Raw genomic sequence first — 15,525 nt, 5'->3', positions numbered from 1 at the left:
CGTCGTGTGCTCCCACACCTCAACAAAATGGTATTGCAGAACGAAAGAATCGTCATCTTCTTAAAGTTGCTTGCACCCTTCTGCTTGGTATGCACCTACCTAAACATTTTTGGGGCTATGCTCTTCTAACTGCTACTTTTCTTATTAATCATATACCCTCACGTATCCTGTCTTACAAATCTTCATTTACTATATTGTATCCTCATGATAATCCATTTCCTTTACTACCTAAAGTTTTTGGTTGCACATGCTTTGTTCAAATTTTGGATAGAAGTAATGATAAACTTAGCCCCAAGAGCAATTAAATGTATCTTTCTAGGGTATACTCGGAGTCAGAAAGGGTATAAATGTTTTGACCCATTGACTCGCAAGAAATATATCTCTACCAATGTAACCTTCTTTGAGGATATTTCTTTTTTTCTCAACTTCAAGTCGATCTCTCTGTGATCCTCTTGCAAGTCAGGAGAAGTATGACTCTTATCCTCTTCCTCTTTCCACTAGTGATCATGGGAAAACTCCTCTCCCCTCCGCTCAGCATCTTGTTGGTGATTTGGGTGAGGCTAAGCCTCTGCGGGTGTATCATCGTCAAGATAAATCTTCACACGCTCAGCCATCCACTCTTCCGCTCACTTTGGATGTTGGTTCAGGTGACTCTCCTACCTCAAGTTTAGATCTCTTCATTGCCTTACGCAAAGGGTCACGATCTTGTACTCAACACCCCATTAGTAATTTCGTTTCATATAATCATCTTTCACCGTCTTTTCAGCTTCCCTTTCATCACAGACTATTCCTCGGTCCCTCTCAAATGCTCTTCAAAGTCCTGACTGGACGAAGGCGATAATAGAAGAAATGTCTGCTCTTGAGAAGAATCATACTTGGGACCTTGTGCCACTTCCTTTAGGGCATAAACCTTTTGGATGTAGATGGGTTTATACGATTAAGTTTCTTCTAAATGGCTCCATTGATCACTATAAAGCCCGTCTTGTTGCTAAGGGTTACACACAGACTCATGGTGTGGATTACTTCGAGACATTTTCTCCGGTGGCTAAGCTTAATTCGATTCGCGTTGTGATCTCCTTCGCCGTTAATTTATCATAGCCCTTGTTTCAACTTGATGTTAAGAATGCATTTCTCCATGGGGACCTTGCAGAGGAAGTTTACATGCATCAACATCCTGGCTTTGTTGCTTCTCACAACCCTGTGCTTATATGTCGGTTGAAGAAGGCTCTTTATGGACTCAAACAATCCCCATGTGCATGGTTCGAAAAATTCAGTCAGGCTCTCTTGGAGTTCGGCTTTGTTCGTAGTCATGCTGATCATTCTCTCTTTATATGTCGTCGATCGACGAGCATCATGGTTCTCATTGTCTATGTGGATGATATAGTTCTGTCCAGTAGTGATTCGGTTGGAATGAGGGAGGTCAAAGAATTTTAAAAGACTAAGTTTGAGATCAAGAACCTTGGTCCTCTTCGCTACTTCCTCGGAATTGAAGTTGGTCGCTCATCATTCAGATTGGTCTTGTCACAACGAAAATATGTGCTTGATCTTCTCATAGAGACCGGCATGTTAGGGTGCAAACCTACTACCACTCCCATGGATACTTCGCAGAAGTTTCGACCAGATGATGGTGCTCTCCTTACTGATCCCGGGATGTATCGACGACTTGTTGGCCGACTTATTTACCTGACTATTACTCGCTCAGATCTCTCATTTGCGGTGGGCGTTGTTAGCCAATTAATGCAAGCTCCCCGTACTTCTCATCTCACGGCTGTCTACCACATACTTCGGTATCTAAAATCAGCTCCGAGTCTTGGCCTCCGCTTTCAGTTACATGGTCATCTTCATCTTTCTAGGTATTCCGATGTTGATTGTGCAGGTAGTACTTATGATCGCCGCTCTACATCCGGCTTCTGTACCTTCCTAGGTGGCAATCTTATAACATGGAAGAGCAAAAAGCAACCAGTTGTTGCTCAGTCCTCGGCTGAAGCAGAATATCGTGCTATGGCTCATGCGACGTGTGAGCTCATGTGGCTTCGCAACCTTCTTGAATAACTTGGCTTTCCTCATTCAGATCTTGTTCATCTTTATTGTGACAACCAAGCGGCCATCCATATTACTCGTAACCCGGTTTTCCACAAGCGAATCAAGCATATTGAGGTCGACTGTCACTTTATTCGGGAGAAAGTAGCTTCTAAGGAAATCGTCACTCCTTTTGTTCGATCTGGGGATCAACTTGTTGATGTTCTTACAAAGCCCTTGAGTCGAGATGCTCTTCATCGTGTTCGTGACAAGTTAGGCATGATCAACATCTATACTCCAACTTGAGGGGGAGTATAAAGAATGTTAGTGTATAGTGTAGTGGCCCTTTTTAGTGTAAGTGCATTTGCACACTTTTCTCTTCTCCTGCGGTGTACTATATGCTCTATTATAATAAAATATTGTGTGTTAGGGCAAGATAGCCTAACACAACATCTTTCCCAAACTCTCCTCCTCCTCTCTCAATTTCTCCTCTCTTCTTCACATTATAATCATCAAACCATTCTCCACCGTTGGTATATCCACTCTCCATCTATCCGCTTCGCAAGATAATTTTAGGGCATGAACCCCTAATATGAGGAAGATCCAAAACTCAAGTGTGACACACCGTGAGAAGCAATGAGGATTGAACACCCATCATTGAAACCTTCTTGGGGCCACAATTTGGATCAAGATTTTTCATTTATCCAGGTGGTAATCACCTTTGAACACATTGGTGGGCTAGGAATATTTCAACGATAGATGTTTCCATCCCCATTGTTTCTTGTGGTATGGCCCACTTGAGTTTTGGAGTGCTCATGTTCGGGTTCATGTCATGAACAGAGTCGGTTGCATATGGGGATGTCAATTGCCTAGTGACCCGATTCTATGCGGCCCACCGTGATGTATGTGTTTTATCTACGCCATCCATCCATTTTACCAACTCATTTTAAGGGCATGAGCCCAAAAATAGGTAGATCCAAAGCCCAACCACACCACAGAAAAAGGTGGGGATTGAACGCATGCTGTTGAAAACTTCTTGGGGCCACAAAAGGCATATCCAAAGCTCAAGTGGACCATACCAAGCATGACTAGCTTGTTGGATTGTCCCTAGATAGTGAAAAAATAATAGATGAGAGCATATTTTTCAGAATTCTCCACACAATGCATGTCCACCCCCTCCATTCCTAGGCGAAAAAACTTAAAAGTGTGACCATAGGATGTGCAGTTCAAATTGGGCATAAATATAGGCTGAGGGCACACACATCGAAAACCCTATTTGGATCCAACAAGCCTTCTATGGGGTTTCATTCCTCTTATTTTCATTCCAACCCTACCCCCAATTTTGCTAATTAATCCAATCTACCTCCACTGTTTAAGAAGGGAGGATAATATTTTTATTTATTCCTATTATACCCTTTTGGAAGTCCTGATCTTCTAATAGTCTTGTAGACCAATCTTATTATACAGGTATTGTATGTGGGGCTCACCCGGGCGTGTGAATGGCTTCCAACCTTTCCATCACTGCAAAATTTGAACACCACACGATTAGGCTAATCGAACCATCATGTGAGCTACCACGTGAATTTGGAGGTTTTCAGATGGTCGTCCAATGTTTTCTATAGTGGACCCATCGTGTGTTCGTGTGTGTGCGCCATCCAACTCATGCATTATAAAGTCCCACACAATGATGGGATGACAAAATAGGCTTGTTCATTAGGTGGGCCATACCACAGAAAACAATTAGCAACTACAAAATAAATTTATTAAAAAAAAAAAAATTTGTTCAAATTCACATGGTGCCCACATGATGGTTGGATCAGCCTAATTAGCAAGTGTCCACCTTTCATGGTGGAGAGACCTTTTGAGAACGTTGGGATCCATGAACACGCCCGGTGAGGCCATGTGCGGTGCATTTGGATTGGTATTTTCTACAACACATGTTTTACACCGTATGTAAAACACCTAGGCTCCATGGGGCACACCATGTTGCATATGTAAAATCCACTCCATCCATCAGGTGAGAACCATTATATTAGCTGTACGTAAAAAAGATAGCCCTGATTAAAAAGTAATATTGGCCACAACAGTGGAAACAATGTAAAGTTGCTCTCAAAACTGCTAAGTTCACACTATGTGACCCACTTATGTTTTTAATCAGGCTGATTTTTGTATCTCCCCTTCATCCTGGTGAGTTATACCTGATTAATGGGTTTTATGAAAGATAAACACCATGGTGGCCCCACACACAAACCTACAGTTGGCATCCATTCCCATTGTTTTGTATATTGTAGCCTGCCCGAGTTGTGGATGTCACTGATTTTTTGCCCAAGTTTTATATTCAAGGATAAAACATGATGACATAGTAGATTCTACATATACCATGGTGGGCCACTAGGCCCCACAAGCTTGGGTGTTTTACACACTGCATAAAACAAGTGTTGTAGAGGATTGTGTTCTCTTATATTGGGAGATGAGAAGGGAAGGCAAGGTCAATTGGAATGGATTTTGATAGTGACGCAGGACAGCCCTAATTATGATGCATGCTCATGGAGATAATTAAACAGCGGAAATAAAAGGAATAAATGATATAAAATTCTAACAGTAATCATCATAACTGAGAAAATCATAAAGGAAACATGCAATGGAGCGGGCCATCACTACAACCATGGAGTATGGAATTCAATTACTACTTAGGTTGGATCCGACGAGGGATGAGACCTCCCGATCTTGCATGGTCACACCCAATCGATCAATGAAGATCACTAGTCCGAAGAACCAAAAAGTTTCTCGGATTAGGGATTTGAGAATTTGGGGATTTAGGGTTTAGATCGGTTCTCAAGATTTTGATCGAAGAAGAATTAGCCAAAACTGAAAAATAGAATGAAGAAAGTTATTACCTTGAGGAAGTTGGAGGGGCACAAGAAGAAATTAGAAGAAGAAGATCAAGGGGAGAGAAGAAGCACCATTAGAGAGAAGAGAGGAAGGAGGCAACCAAAGGGTTTGCTTTTCATTAATCAATAGTTAAAATTCGTGTTTAGGGCTTTAGCCCACTTAAATAAGCAAATAAAGACATAAAATTACTAAAATACCCCTAGAATAAGCAAATAAAGATATAAAATTACTAAAAGACCCCTAACTAAGTCAAAAACACACAAATAACATAAGTATGCGAAAGTTTGGACGCTCGGTCTTCTTTCTCCAATCTTCCTTCACATGTGTCTTCCCTAAGTGGGGTCTTCTATATGTCCAATCACATGTGAAAGGTCTTCAGCTCCTCAATAGTCGCCTATCCACAAGGACGGCACTTGTGGTTGGCGCTTTCTTCGTTGGTACACCTTGAATGCACTTGTGTCCGCATCAGATAGGGTAGGGTGCCAGTGAACCACTGCTATCATGTTTCACCCAAGATTGCATTTTAGATGATGATCTAAACCATCCATATTTTAGATTCCATGCTAAATGGACCACCATCCTAAGAGACATTTGTTGAACAAATGGTTGCATACGAAGATGAATTTAAAACATTGAGAAGTTTGAATGGCTCATATTCAAATTGAAGAGTCAAAGGTTTGGATCATCATCGAAGCATGATTGAAAGGTCATGACTTCCATTTAACAAAATCATGAGAACACAAATGGTCGAGATTACCATCTAAGATGCAGTTTGGGGTGAAAACTTATTTTGCACAGTATTGTAGCACAGGAACCTGTCAAAACTCAACCAAAATATGGTGAGCCCACCCGAAAGCTAAAGCCCTACCATCATGACTTTGTGTGGCATCCATTCCCTCCATCCATTTTTCTAGCTTGTGTTAGGACATGAGCCCAAAACTGAGGCAAATACAAAACTCAAGTAGGTCACAACACAGGAAACGATGGGAATGGAAGCACCCACTATAAACCTTACCAAGGCCCACCCTAACGTTTATACACCATCCATCCCATTTATAAGGTAAGTACCATCAGGATGAAGGGAAAATACACATTAGCCTGATCCAAGACTTTCTTGGGCCAAAAAAGGTTTCAATGGTGGGTGTTTAATCTCCATTGTTTCTTGTGTTGTGGCCAACATGAGTTTTGAATCTGTCTGATTTTTTTGACACGTCCAAATATGAGCTGGCCCCACAGATGGATGGAGCGGATATAACAAAGACATCACAGTGGACCCTATTGATATATCACCTTGCGATGTGTCTTACAAAGAGGGTGTTACCATATTTAGTTTTTCCATATGAGCATTAAATTTGGAAATAGGGAAGAGGAATACAGAAAGACTTTCCTTATTTTTAAGGAGTGGAGTGTAAAACTGGAAAAAAAAAAACTAGTAGAAGAAGAATTAACAAAGATTTTGCTAACAAAGGGGTGTAGATTTTGCTAAAAAGAGGGTTTAGTGGAATTGTAAGTTAGAGAGGGGATGGTTAGTCCCAAAAATATGACAGAAGGGTTGTTTGATCCTTATCCCCTAAAGTAACTCTCCGTAGCTTGGACCTCTCTATGACAGGTGCTTATGTGCCAAGTACACTAGCCTATAATAAATATGTATTTTTACAAAATAATACCACATAATTATAGAATATACATTCCAGTACATTTATAAAAAGCTTTTTTTTTTTACGCATATAAAAAGCTTTTTCATTAAGCTAACTCATAGTTTAGGTAACTATCATTCCCATACATTCTGTTAGATTTCTGTAAATGGAAGTTGCATTAAGAAGGTATTTTTGTAAGCTGAAAAAAATGCCTTACAACGAGAAAATCATTTCAATAGATATTAGATAGGTATTCATGAATCACACGTTAGGATAGTTCAACAGATCTGATTTTGGGATTGCGGCTTACAAACATCAGATTCCACATTTTAATAGGTTTTTATTAGAGTATGTGTCACTTGTACAATTACATAGTGCATGTGTATCAACCTTCATACTTTGGCACAAAAGAATATTATATATTTATATGTAATATTTCCATTGGCGACAAAGGCAAATTGAGCCACATATTTGACCTCTTTGAATTTGCTACTAAGCAACTTACCTTGCTTGTGTAAATGAAATTTGATAGAGAAATGGGCCCGAATTTGTTTGGAGTGGAAGCAGAGTCATCCTTTGGATCAAGGCAATATTAGTAGAATCTATTGATTTCAATATCCTACAGAAGGTAAAGGCAATATAAGTAGGGTTGTGAGGAAAACTTAAATGGCTGAGATCACATTTAACAGTTGAGGAAGGAGGTGTTGGGGCTCCCTCCACATATAGAGGTGAGACCCAAACATGTGGGCTTAAGTAGTCTTATTTTTTTACCAAATGTGTGGGGGCATTTTGGTCTTTTGGCCTATCTCTCTTGTTTAAGAAAAAGACAAGGAAAAAAAAAAAACATAACACGATAACATTTGAGGGTTTTTCTTTCTTGGAGAAAGAAGAAGAGAAAAGGGGGTTTAGTAGAAGAAGAATATCAAGAGCCTTCTAGCAACGAAATCTTCGCATCTGGGTTCGTGAGGCTCATTGCACAATGTCGTTTTCTTCAATTATCTTCTCCAAGGGTTGTGTTGGGGGTTTTGTACAATCCCTAGTTGGTGAGAAAACTCTTTCCTTTCATTGTTGCTTGTAGCTACCTTTGGGTGATATATTTGGATATCCAAGAGAGGTTGGTCTCTTGACTATGGTACTTCCATTATTTCTATTATAGTAGATTTTGCCAAACTACATCTCGTGGTTTTTCCCTTCATGTCAAAGGGTTTTCCACATTAAAAATCTAGATTTCTCTTGCATCCTACATGTTTGATAATTTGCTTGCTCATGTTGGAAGTGATTATCATTCATTAATCTTTTTGTATTGTTAATCCTATTGATTTGTACATAGAAGGGAAAGGTGTGCGGTTTCCCAACAAGTGGTATCAAAGCTTTGGTTCTAATTATTTCATGTGTGAATCATGGAGGCAAGCACAAGTTGAATGGTTAGTATCAATGGAAATGATTGGATGATTCGAAAAGCCAAGATAGAAGATTTATTGTATTGCAAAGACTTGTACGCACCTATTGAAGGTGTTGGGGAAATTTTGAAAGATATAATCGATGATGAGTGAAAGAAACTAGACAATAGTCTTTTTCATCATGTTTCTATAGAAACTTTGGCACACTTGTGCTTGATTAGGAAGATTGGAAGGGTTGTAAGAGAGAAAGACCACAGGAAATTAGGAAGCTTGTGAACTTGAAGTACAAAAAAGGTAGCTCTATTGCCAAGAATTTGAATGAGATGCAAGGTATTGTTAATCAACTCTCTTATATGAAGATGATGCTAGATGATGAGTTGCAGGCCATGTTACTACTTAGTTCTTTGCTTAACAGTAAGGAGACCTTAGCGGTGTCTCTAAGTAACTTCGCTCCTAGCGAGCTTGTTACAATGAGACACGTAACAAATAGTTTGTTGGATGTAGAAACAAGAAGAAAATCCTTAGGTTCTTCTCAGTCAAGTCAGGAAAGGATATTAACTATTATAATTGTGGCAAGTTGGCCACTACCAAAATGAGTGCCAAAAGCCCATAAGGGAAAAGAAGAAATAAAATGGAAGAAAAAGCTAGAAGAGAAGGACACAACTGCGGTTGCTTTAGATGGCGATATTATATTTTCTTACATTGTAAAAAATCCTACTTCAGTCTCACATGTCAAAACACAGATTGGGTGATTGACATCGATGCCTCAAATCACGCTACTCGTTGTAAGAATTTTTTCGCATCTTACAAGTCGGGGGACTTTGGTGTTGTGGGGATAGGTAACAGTAGCTCTTCAAAAATTGTGAGGATGGGTGATGGGTGTGTTAAGATTAATGTTCGTTGCACGTTGGTCCTCAAGGATGAGAGACATTTACCCGATCTTCGCCTTAATTTAATTTTTGTGGGAAGATTGGACAAAGAAAGCTACAACAATCACTTTGATGATGGAAAATAGAAGCTTACCAAAGGGTCTCTTGTAATAGCAAGAGGATGAAAGTGTTGCACTTTGTATAAGAAACAAGTACAATTATGCAAGGATGAGCTACATAGAACAGAGAAGGATTCCTCTATTGATTTGTGGCACAAGCGACTAGGCCATATGAACGAGAAGGGTCTACAGGTTCTTGCCAGGAAGCAACTCCTCCTTGGTATGAAAGGTACACCTTTAAATAATTGTGTTCATCATCTAGTTGATAAGCAGCATAGAATTTCATTTCATAAAAATTCTCCTTAAAGAAAAATAAATATTTTGGAATTGGTTTATTTTGATGTTTGTGATCCTATAAAAGTGAAAACTCTTCGCAAGGCCTTTTACTTTATTACCTTCATAAATGATGCTTCCAGAAAGGTATGGGCATATGCCTTGAAGATTAAAGACCGATGGTGGAAAGGGAAACAGGCAAACTGTTGAAATGTATTCGCACCAGATAATAGTGGTGAATATATTCAACCATTTGAGCAATACTGCAAAGGCCATGTAATTCGACATGAGCAATCTGTTCCCAAGACTTCATAGCATAGTGGTGTAGCAGAAAGGATGAATTGCACTTTGTGGAAAGAATAAGATGTATGCTCTTGCAGACAAAATTACCAAGATTAATCTCCTTTTGGGGGGAAACAATATGCATTGCATGTTAATTAATCTCCTTTGACTCCTCTGAATGGAGATGTTGCAAAAAGAGTATGGACCAGGAAAGATGCTTCCTATGAACACCTAAATGTGCTTTGGTTGTAGAGCATTTGTGCATTTACCCAAAGATAAGTGGTTCAAATTTTATGACAAAGCAAAACTGCATATCTTCTTGGGCTATGCAAATGAAAATTTTAGCTACAAGTTATCGGATCCAATTAATAAGAAGGTGATCAAAAGCAGGGATGTGGTCTTTTTATAAGACAATACAATTGAAGATTTTGAGAAGGTTGAAAAACCTCAGCCCTTTGCAGATGATCTTATTGATATAGATCCAGTTCCTCCTCCCATGGTGCATGATGATAGCGGTCAAGAAGAGATGGTTGGTGATGATGTCCCGATAGGTGATGTAACGAGAAGAACGGGGGGAGCCGCCCCCATAAGAACCATCAGTTAAGCCTTGGTTGAGAATGTCTACTAGAGCAAGCCAACACCTCATGAGTATGTCATGCTTATATATGGGGGTGAACCTAATAACTATCAAGAAGCTCAAATCGATGAATATTAAGGGAAGTGGCTAAGAGCTATGTAAGAAGAGATTGATTTTTTATATAAGAACCACACCTATGACTTGGTGAAGCTACCTAAGGGCAAGAAAACACTCAAGAATAAGTGGGTATTCAAATTGAAGACAGAAGAGAAGAACTCACAATCAAGGTACAAGGCAATGTTGGTTGGGAAAGGATTTGGATAAAAAAAAGGGCATTAACTTTTATGAGATTTTTTCACTTGCAATGAAGATGCCATCCATCCCGAGTCATATTAGGTTTGGCTGCAAATATGAACCTAGAGATTGAGCAACTAGACGTCAAAAAGGCATTCCTTCATATCAATTAAGAGGAAGAGAGATATATGGAGTAACCAAAAGGTTTCAAAGTCAAAGGCAAAGGAACACATAGTTTGCAAGCTAAAAGAGAACCTAAACGGGTTAAAACAGGCCCATTCATGGTGGACCAGAGAGCCTAAACGGGTTAAGACAAGCCCATTTATGGTGGACCATGGGTATAAAACAACCGCTTCAGACCATTGTGTATTTACTAGGAAATTTTATGATGGTGATTTTATTATTCTTTTGCTTTATGTTGATGATATGTTGATTGTTAATCAAGATATTGGAAAATTTAATAGGTTGAAAAAAGAGTTAAGCATGTCCTTTACCATGAAGGACTTAAGACTCGCACAATTAATTTAAGCATGAAGATCTCTCGTGATAGGAGGGTTAGCAAGCTATGGCTATCACAAAAAAGGTATATTAAGAAAGTTCTTGTAAGGTACTATATAGACAAGGCAAAACCAATCAATTCTCCACTTGCAAGTCACCTCAAGTTAAGTAGTGAGCAAAGACCTTCAAGTGAGAAAGAAAAAGAAGAAATTAAGAAAATTCCCTATGCATCAATAGTAGGAAATTTGATGTATGCATAGTGTGCACAAGGCCCGACATCGCACATGCAATTGGTGTTATTAGCATATTTCTTACAAATCCTAGCAAAGAGCACTAAGAGGTAGTTAAATGGATTCCCAAATATCTCAGGGGTTCATCCAAGTTATGTTTATACTTTAGTGATGGCGAACTTGTGTTAGAAGGCTACGCGGATGCAAATATGGCAGGAGATATTGACTCCTAGAAGTCCACATCAGGGTACATGCTTATTTTTTGCAGGAAGAGTAGCGTCATGGCAATCCAAGCTACAGAAGTGTATGGCCTTAGTCTACTAGAGAGGCCGAGTATATTACAACTAGAGAAGCTTGTGAAGAGATATTGTGGATGAAGAGGTTCTTTCAAGAACTTGGTTTGAAGCAAAACAAGCATATTGTTCATTGTGATAGCCAAAATGCTATCCACCTTTAAGAATTCAAGTCTCCATTCCAAATCCAAGCACATAGATGTAAGGTATCATTGGATTCAGGATGCTCTTAAAGAAAAGTTGCTACAACTTGAGAAGATCCATAGGACAAAAATGGTTCAGATATGATGACCAAGGCCTTATCTAGAGAAAAGCATGAGTTTTGCATAAGCATAGCAAGTTTGGGCATGGTGGAGCCCTCCTCATAAGTCGGGAGGCAAAGATCGTTGGGTCTCCCTCATGTGGAGGTGAGACCCACACGTGGGCTTAAGTAGTCTTTTTTTTACCACGCGTGTGGGGGCATTTTGGTCTTTTGGACTATTTCTCTTGTTTAAGGGGGAAAAAAAAACATAACACAACAACATTAGGGGGTTTCCTTTCTTGAAGAAAAACATGAGAAAGAAGAATGAGAAAATGGGGTTTTGTAGAAGAAAAAAAATCAAGGGCCTTCTAGCACCAAAATCTCTGCATCCGAGTTCGTGAGGCTCCATCCACAACGCCGGTTTCTTTAATTATCTTCTCCACGGGTTATCTTGGGAGTTTTGCACAATCCCTATTTGGTGAGAAAACTCTTTCCTTTCATTATTGCATGTAATCCACCTTTGGGTGATGTATTTGGATATCCAAGAGAGGTTGGTCTCTTGATGATTGTACTTCCATTATTTTTATTATAGTGGATTTTGTCTTACTAGGTCCCATAGTTTTTCCCTTCACGTCGAAGGTTCCACATAAAAAAATCTGTCTCTTGCATCCTACATGTTTGATGATTTGCTTGCTTGTGTTGGAAGTGATTATCATCCATTAATCTTTATGTATTATCAATTCCATTGATTTGCACATAGAAGGGAAAGGTGCGTAGTTTAACAGGAATATCTAAGATGGATTTAAAACGACCAGCAAGAGAGTCTGCAATGGAGTCAGAAGTAAAGTAGCTGTTACTATTCGAATCATGAAAAATATGAATGTTATTCTTCATAGTTCTGAACTTCACTGCTAACTATGAAAGTTCCTTCATACATCGACTTTTTTTTAAAATTCTATCAGAAGGGCATTTTTGTCATTTACAACTCCTGTTAGGGAAATCTAATGAGGTAGTTTAATGAAAAGCTTCTTAGACAAGGTATCAGAACGTAGATATCATAATTGTGAGGCACTATTTTGTAAAAATCTCTAATGAATAAGAAAGGGTATTCTCACCGCACAACATCTCTCCCAAAATCGCCGGAATTCAGAGCTTTCTTACCTGTTCCAACGTGTTTCTCTCTCTCCCTGCGTTGCTCCTCGACGGAAATCTCGCAGCTCACCATACCCGCTCTGATCTCTCTCTCTGCTCCGACGGTTCCCCGTACCTCGCCGGAATCCATTCTCTCGCCGGTGACGCTCTCTCTCTCTCTCTCAACACCCGCCGAAAACCTTTTGAAAAGAGATAATTTTGGACGCGCCGAAAACCTATTGAAAAGAGAAAATTTTGGACGCGGTTTAGCTGGTGACCCCACACCAGCTAGCTAGCTGATGTCAAAGCTCTGTGGGACCCACTATGATGTATTTGTTTTATCCAATCCGTCCATCAAAATTTTCAGCTCATTTTAATAAATGAAACCAAAAATTAAATAGATCCATATATTAAGTGGACCACACCGTATGAAACAGTGTGGATTGAACTCTTAACGTTGAAAACTTCATAGGGGCCACAGAAGCTTTAGATAAAGCTCATATTCGTGTTTTCCCTTCATCCAGATCTGTGTGACCTTATGAACCGTTTGGATGACAAATAAAAATTACTGTGGGCCTTAGGAATGTTTCAACGGTGGACGTCATTGTCCCCGCGGACGCGGCTGGGCTAGTGACGCTGCACAGCCTGACGCTAGTGGACCCCCACCATGATGTATGTATTTTATCCAAGCTGTCCATCTATTTTGAAATATGGTTTTAGGGATTTATCATAAATTTTAGCTATATCTAAATCTCAGGTGGACCACACCATGGGAAAACTGTAGTGATTGAATGTCCACAACTAAAAACCTCCTAGGGCTCAAGGTAATGGTTATTTGACATCTAACCTGTTGATTAGGTAATGAAGACTTGATGAAGGGAAAAAATATATATCAGATTGATCCAAAGCTTTTGTGCCCCCAAAAAGTTTTTAATGGTGGGCATTCAATCAACACTGTGCGGTAGACTTGAAATTTGGATCAACCTCATTCTTGGGCTCATACAATAAATAAATTATAAACTGATCTATGGAAGAATGGGTGGACGGAATGGATGAAACACATACATCATGGTGGGGCCCACAAAGCACCAACCACTAGCTATGGCTAGTGGCAGGTTAGTGGCCAATCCGTTTCTCGTCCCCATTGTCTTATGTTGTGTGGCCTAACTTTTAGGTTCATGTCCTAAAATGAGATGAAAAAAATGGATGGATAAAAAACATCCATCTTAGTGGGCCCATTAAGCATTGACCCCAGCTGGATGCATCCGAAATTTTACAGCTTACTCATGCACTTGGAACTTATCGAATTGAAACGTCCAAAACATGATATATGTGTTTTATCCATTCCATCGGATTATTTTAAGGTATGACTTGAAAAAGGACGCAGATCCAAATTTGAGGTACACAGACAGGAAATAGTGGTGATTGAACGGCCACCATTAAAAACTTTTTGGGGCCAGGAAAGTTTTGAATCAAGCCGATATTCATGTTTTCCCTTCATACAGGTCTGTATGACCTAATCAACAAGCTGGATGGAAAATAAACAGTACAGTGGGGCTTAGAAAGTTTTTAATGGTCGGCGTTCAATCACCACTGTTTCCTGTGGCGTGGTCCACCTGAAATTTGGATCTGCCTCATTGTTCGGCTCATGCACTAAAATAATGATCCAAAATGGACGGACAGCGTGACAAATACAGAATGGTGGGGCCCACAGAAGACCGCGGTCTCTACTGCAGTGTCAGTAAGCAATCCGCGTCCTCACAAGCCCACAGAACCCCGGTTTTGAGTGTGATGCTTGATACGCAAGTACTCACCCATGTGATGCTTGGGTTGCTTCATGCTTAGGTGATGACTTCCTGTGTGTCGCAGCGGATTCCTGACTGTGGGTCCACGTTCTTTGGATCCGCTCCGTCCATCCATTTTGACAGCTTATTTTAGAGCATAATCCAAAAAATGAAGCAGATCCACCTCTTAGGTGGACCACACCACAATAAATACTGGTGACCGAATACCACCAATAAAAACTTCGTGGAAGACACCAGAATGTTTATTTGCCATCAAATATCAGATTGATCCAAAACTTTGTGGCCCACGAGAAGTTTTTAATGGTCAATCACCGCTGTTTTTCCTGTGCTGTGGTCCACCTGAGATCTAGATCTGCTTCATTTTAGGGATCATGTCCCAAAATGAGCTGTCAAAACGGATGGACAGCGTGGATGTTAGGAAAATACATCAAGGTGGACCCGATGGTCAGGGATCCACCGAAGAGGCAGTGGCAGGTACGCACGAGATCTAGACCTTTCATTACTCATCATCAGGCGGGCCCATGGCGAATGTGTCCCTGGGCCAAATGTCACATTTCTCCAATCAGCACAACTACTCGATCTGAGGATTTTGTACATTGAATATTGATCTTGATCGGCTTTTCTTTCACCTACCTTTTTTCGCTTGAACTGGACGGTTAAGATGGTCTAACCGATTTAAATTTGGACCACACAGGCCAAAAGGCCCACCGTATGAAGGGCCCAGATCTTGCACGACCGCTATGTTCGCGACAGCTGGATGAGTAAGGGTTATTGGGGGCAGCCTAATTTCCTCCGATTTTGGACTTTTGGCCACCGGTCATGGAATTAATCCTTTAGGGCCTGTTTGCCCAGGTGGATTGGAAGGGATTGGATGGTACTGGGAGAGATTGGAAGTTAAATGGCATGCCAAACAGGCTGGGTGATCTGATCCCGAGATATAGCAATCCCATGGATCTTGCAACAAT

General features: G+C 40.1%; 1 protein-coding gene across 11 annotated transcripts in view; it reads right to left on the bottom strand.

The window, feature by feature from the left end:
• LOC131246395 (uncharacterized) overlaps positions 1–12,937 on the bottom strand; it is a 63,065-nt gene extending 50,128 nt beyond the window's left edge. For 7 of the 11 annotated variants that reach the window (XM_058246486.1, XM_058246483.1, XM_058246484.1 and 4 more), the window contains exon 1: positions 12,786–12,937. In XM_058246486.1, coding sequence (XP_058102469.1) covers positions 12,786–12,906 — 121 coding nt within the window. In that variant the 5' untranslated portion in view covers positions 12,907–12,937. Of the gene's footprint in view, positions 1–7,053; positions 7,168–12,785 lie in introns of all 11 variants that reach the window. The other 4 variants (XM_058246493.1, XM_058246492.1, XM_058246491.1 and 1 more) reach the window with 3 other exon arrangements.
• Positions 12,938–15,525: the final 2,588 nt, after the last annotated feature.

Source organism: Magnolia sinica, chromosome 5 (genome assembly GCF_029962835.1).
Source record: "Magnolia sinica isolate HGM2019 chromosome 5, MsV1, whole genome shotgun sequence".
NCBI classification, from domain to species: domain Eukaryota; kingdom Viridiplantae; phylum Streptophyta; class Magnoliopsida; order Magnoliales; family Magnoliaceae; genus Magnolia; species Magnolia sinica.
This window is presented reverse-complemented; position numbering and strand designations above follow the sequence as displayed.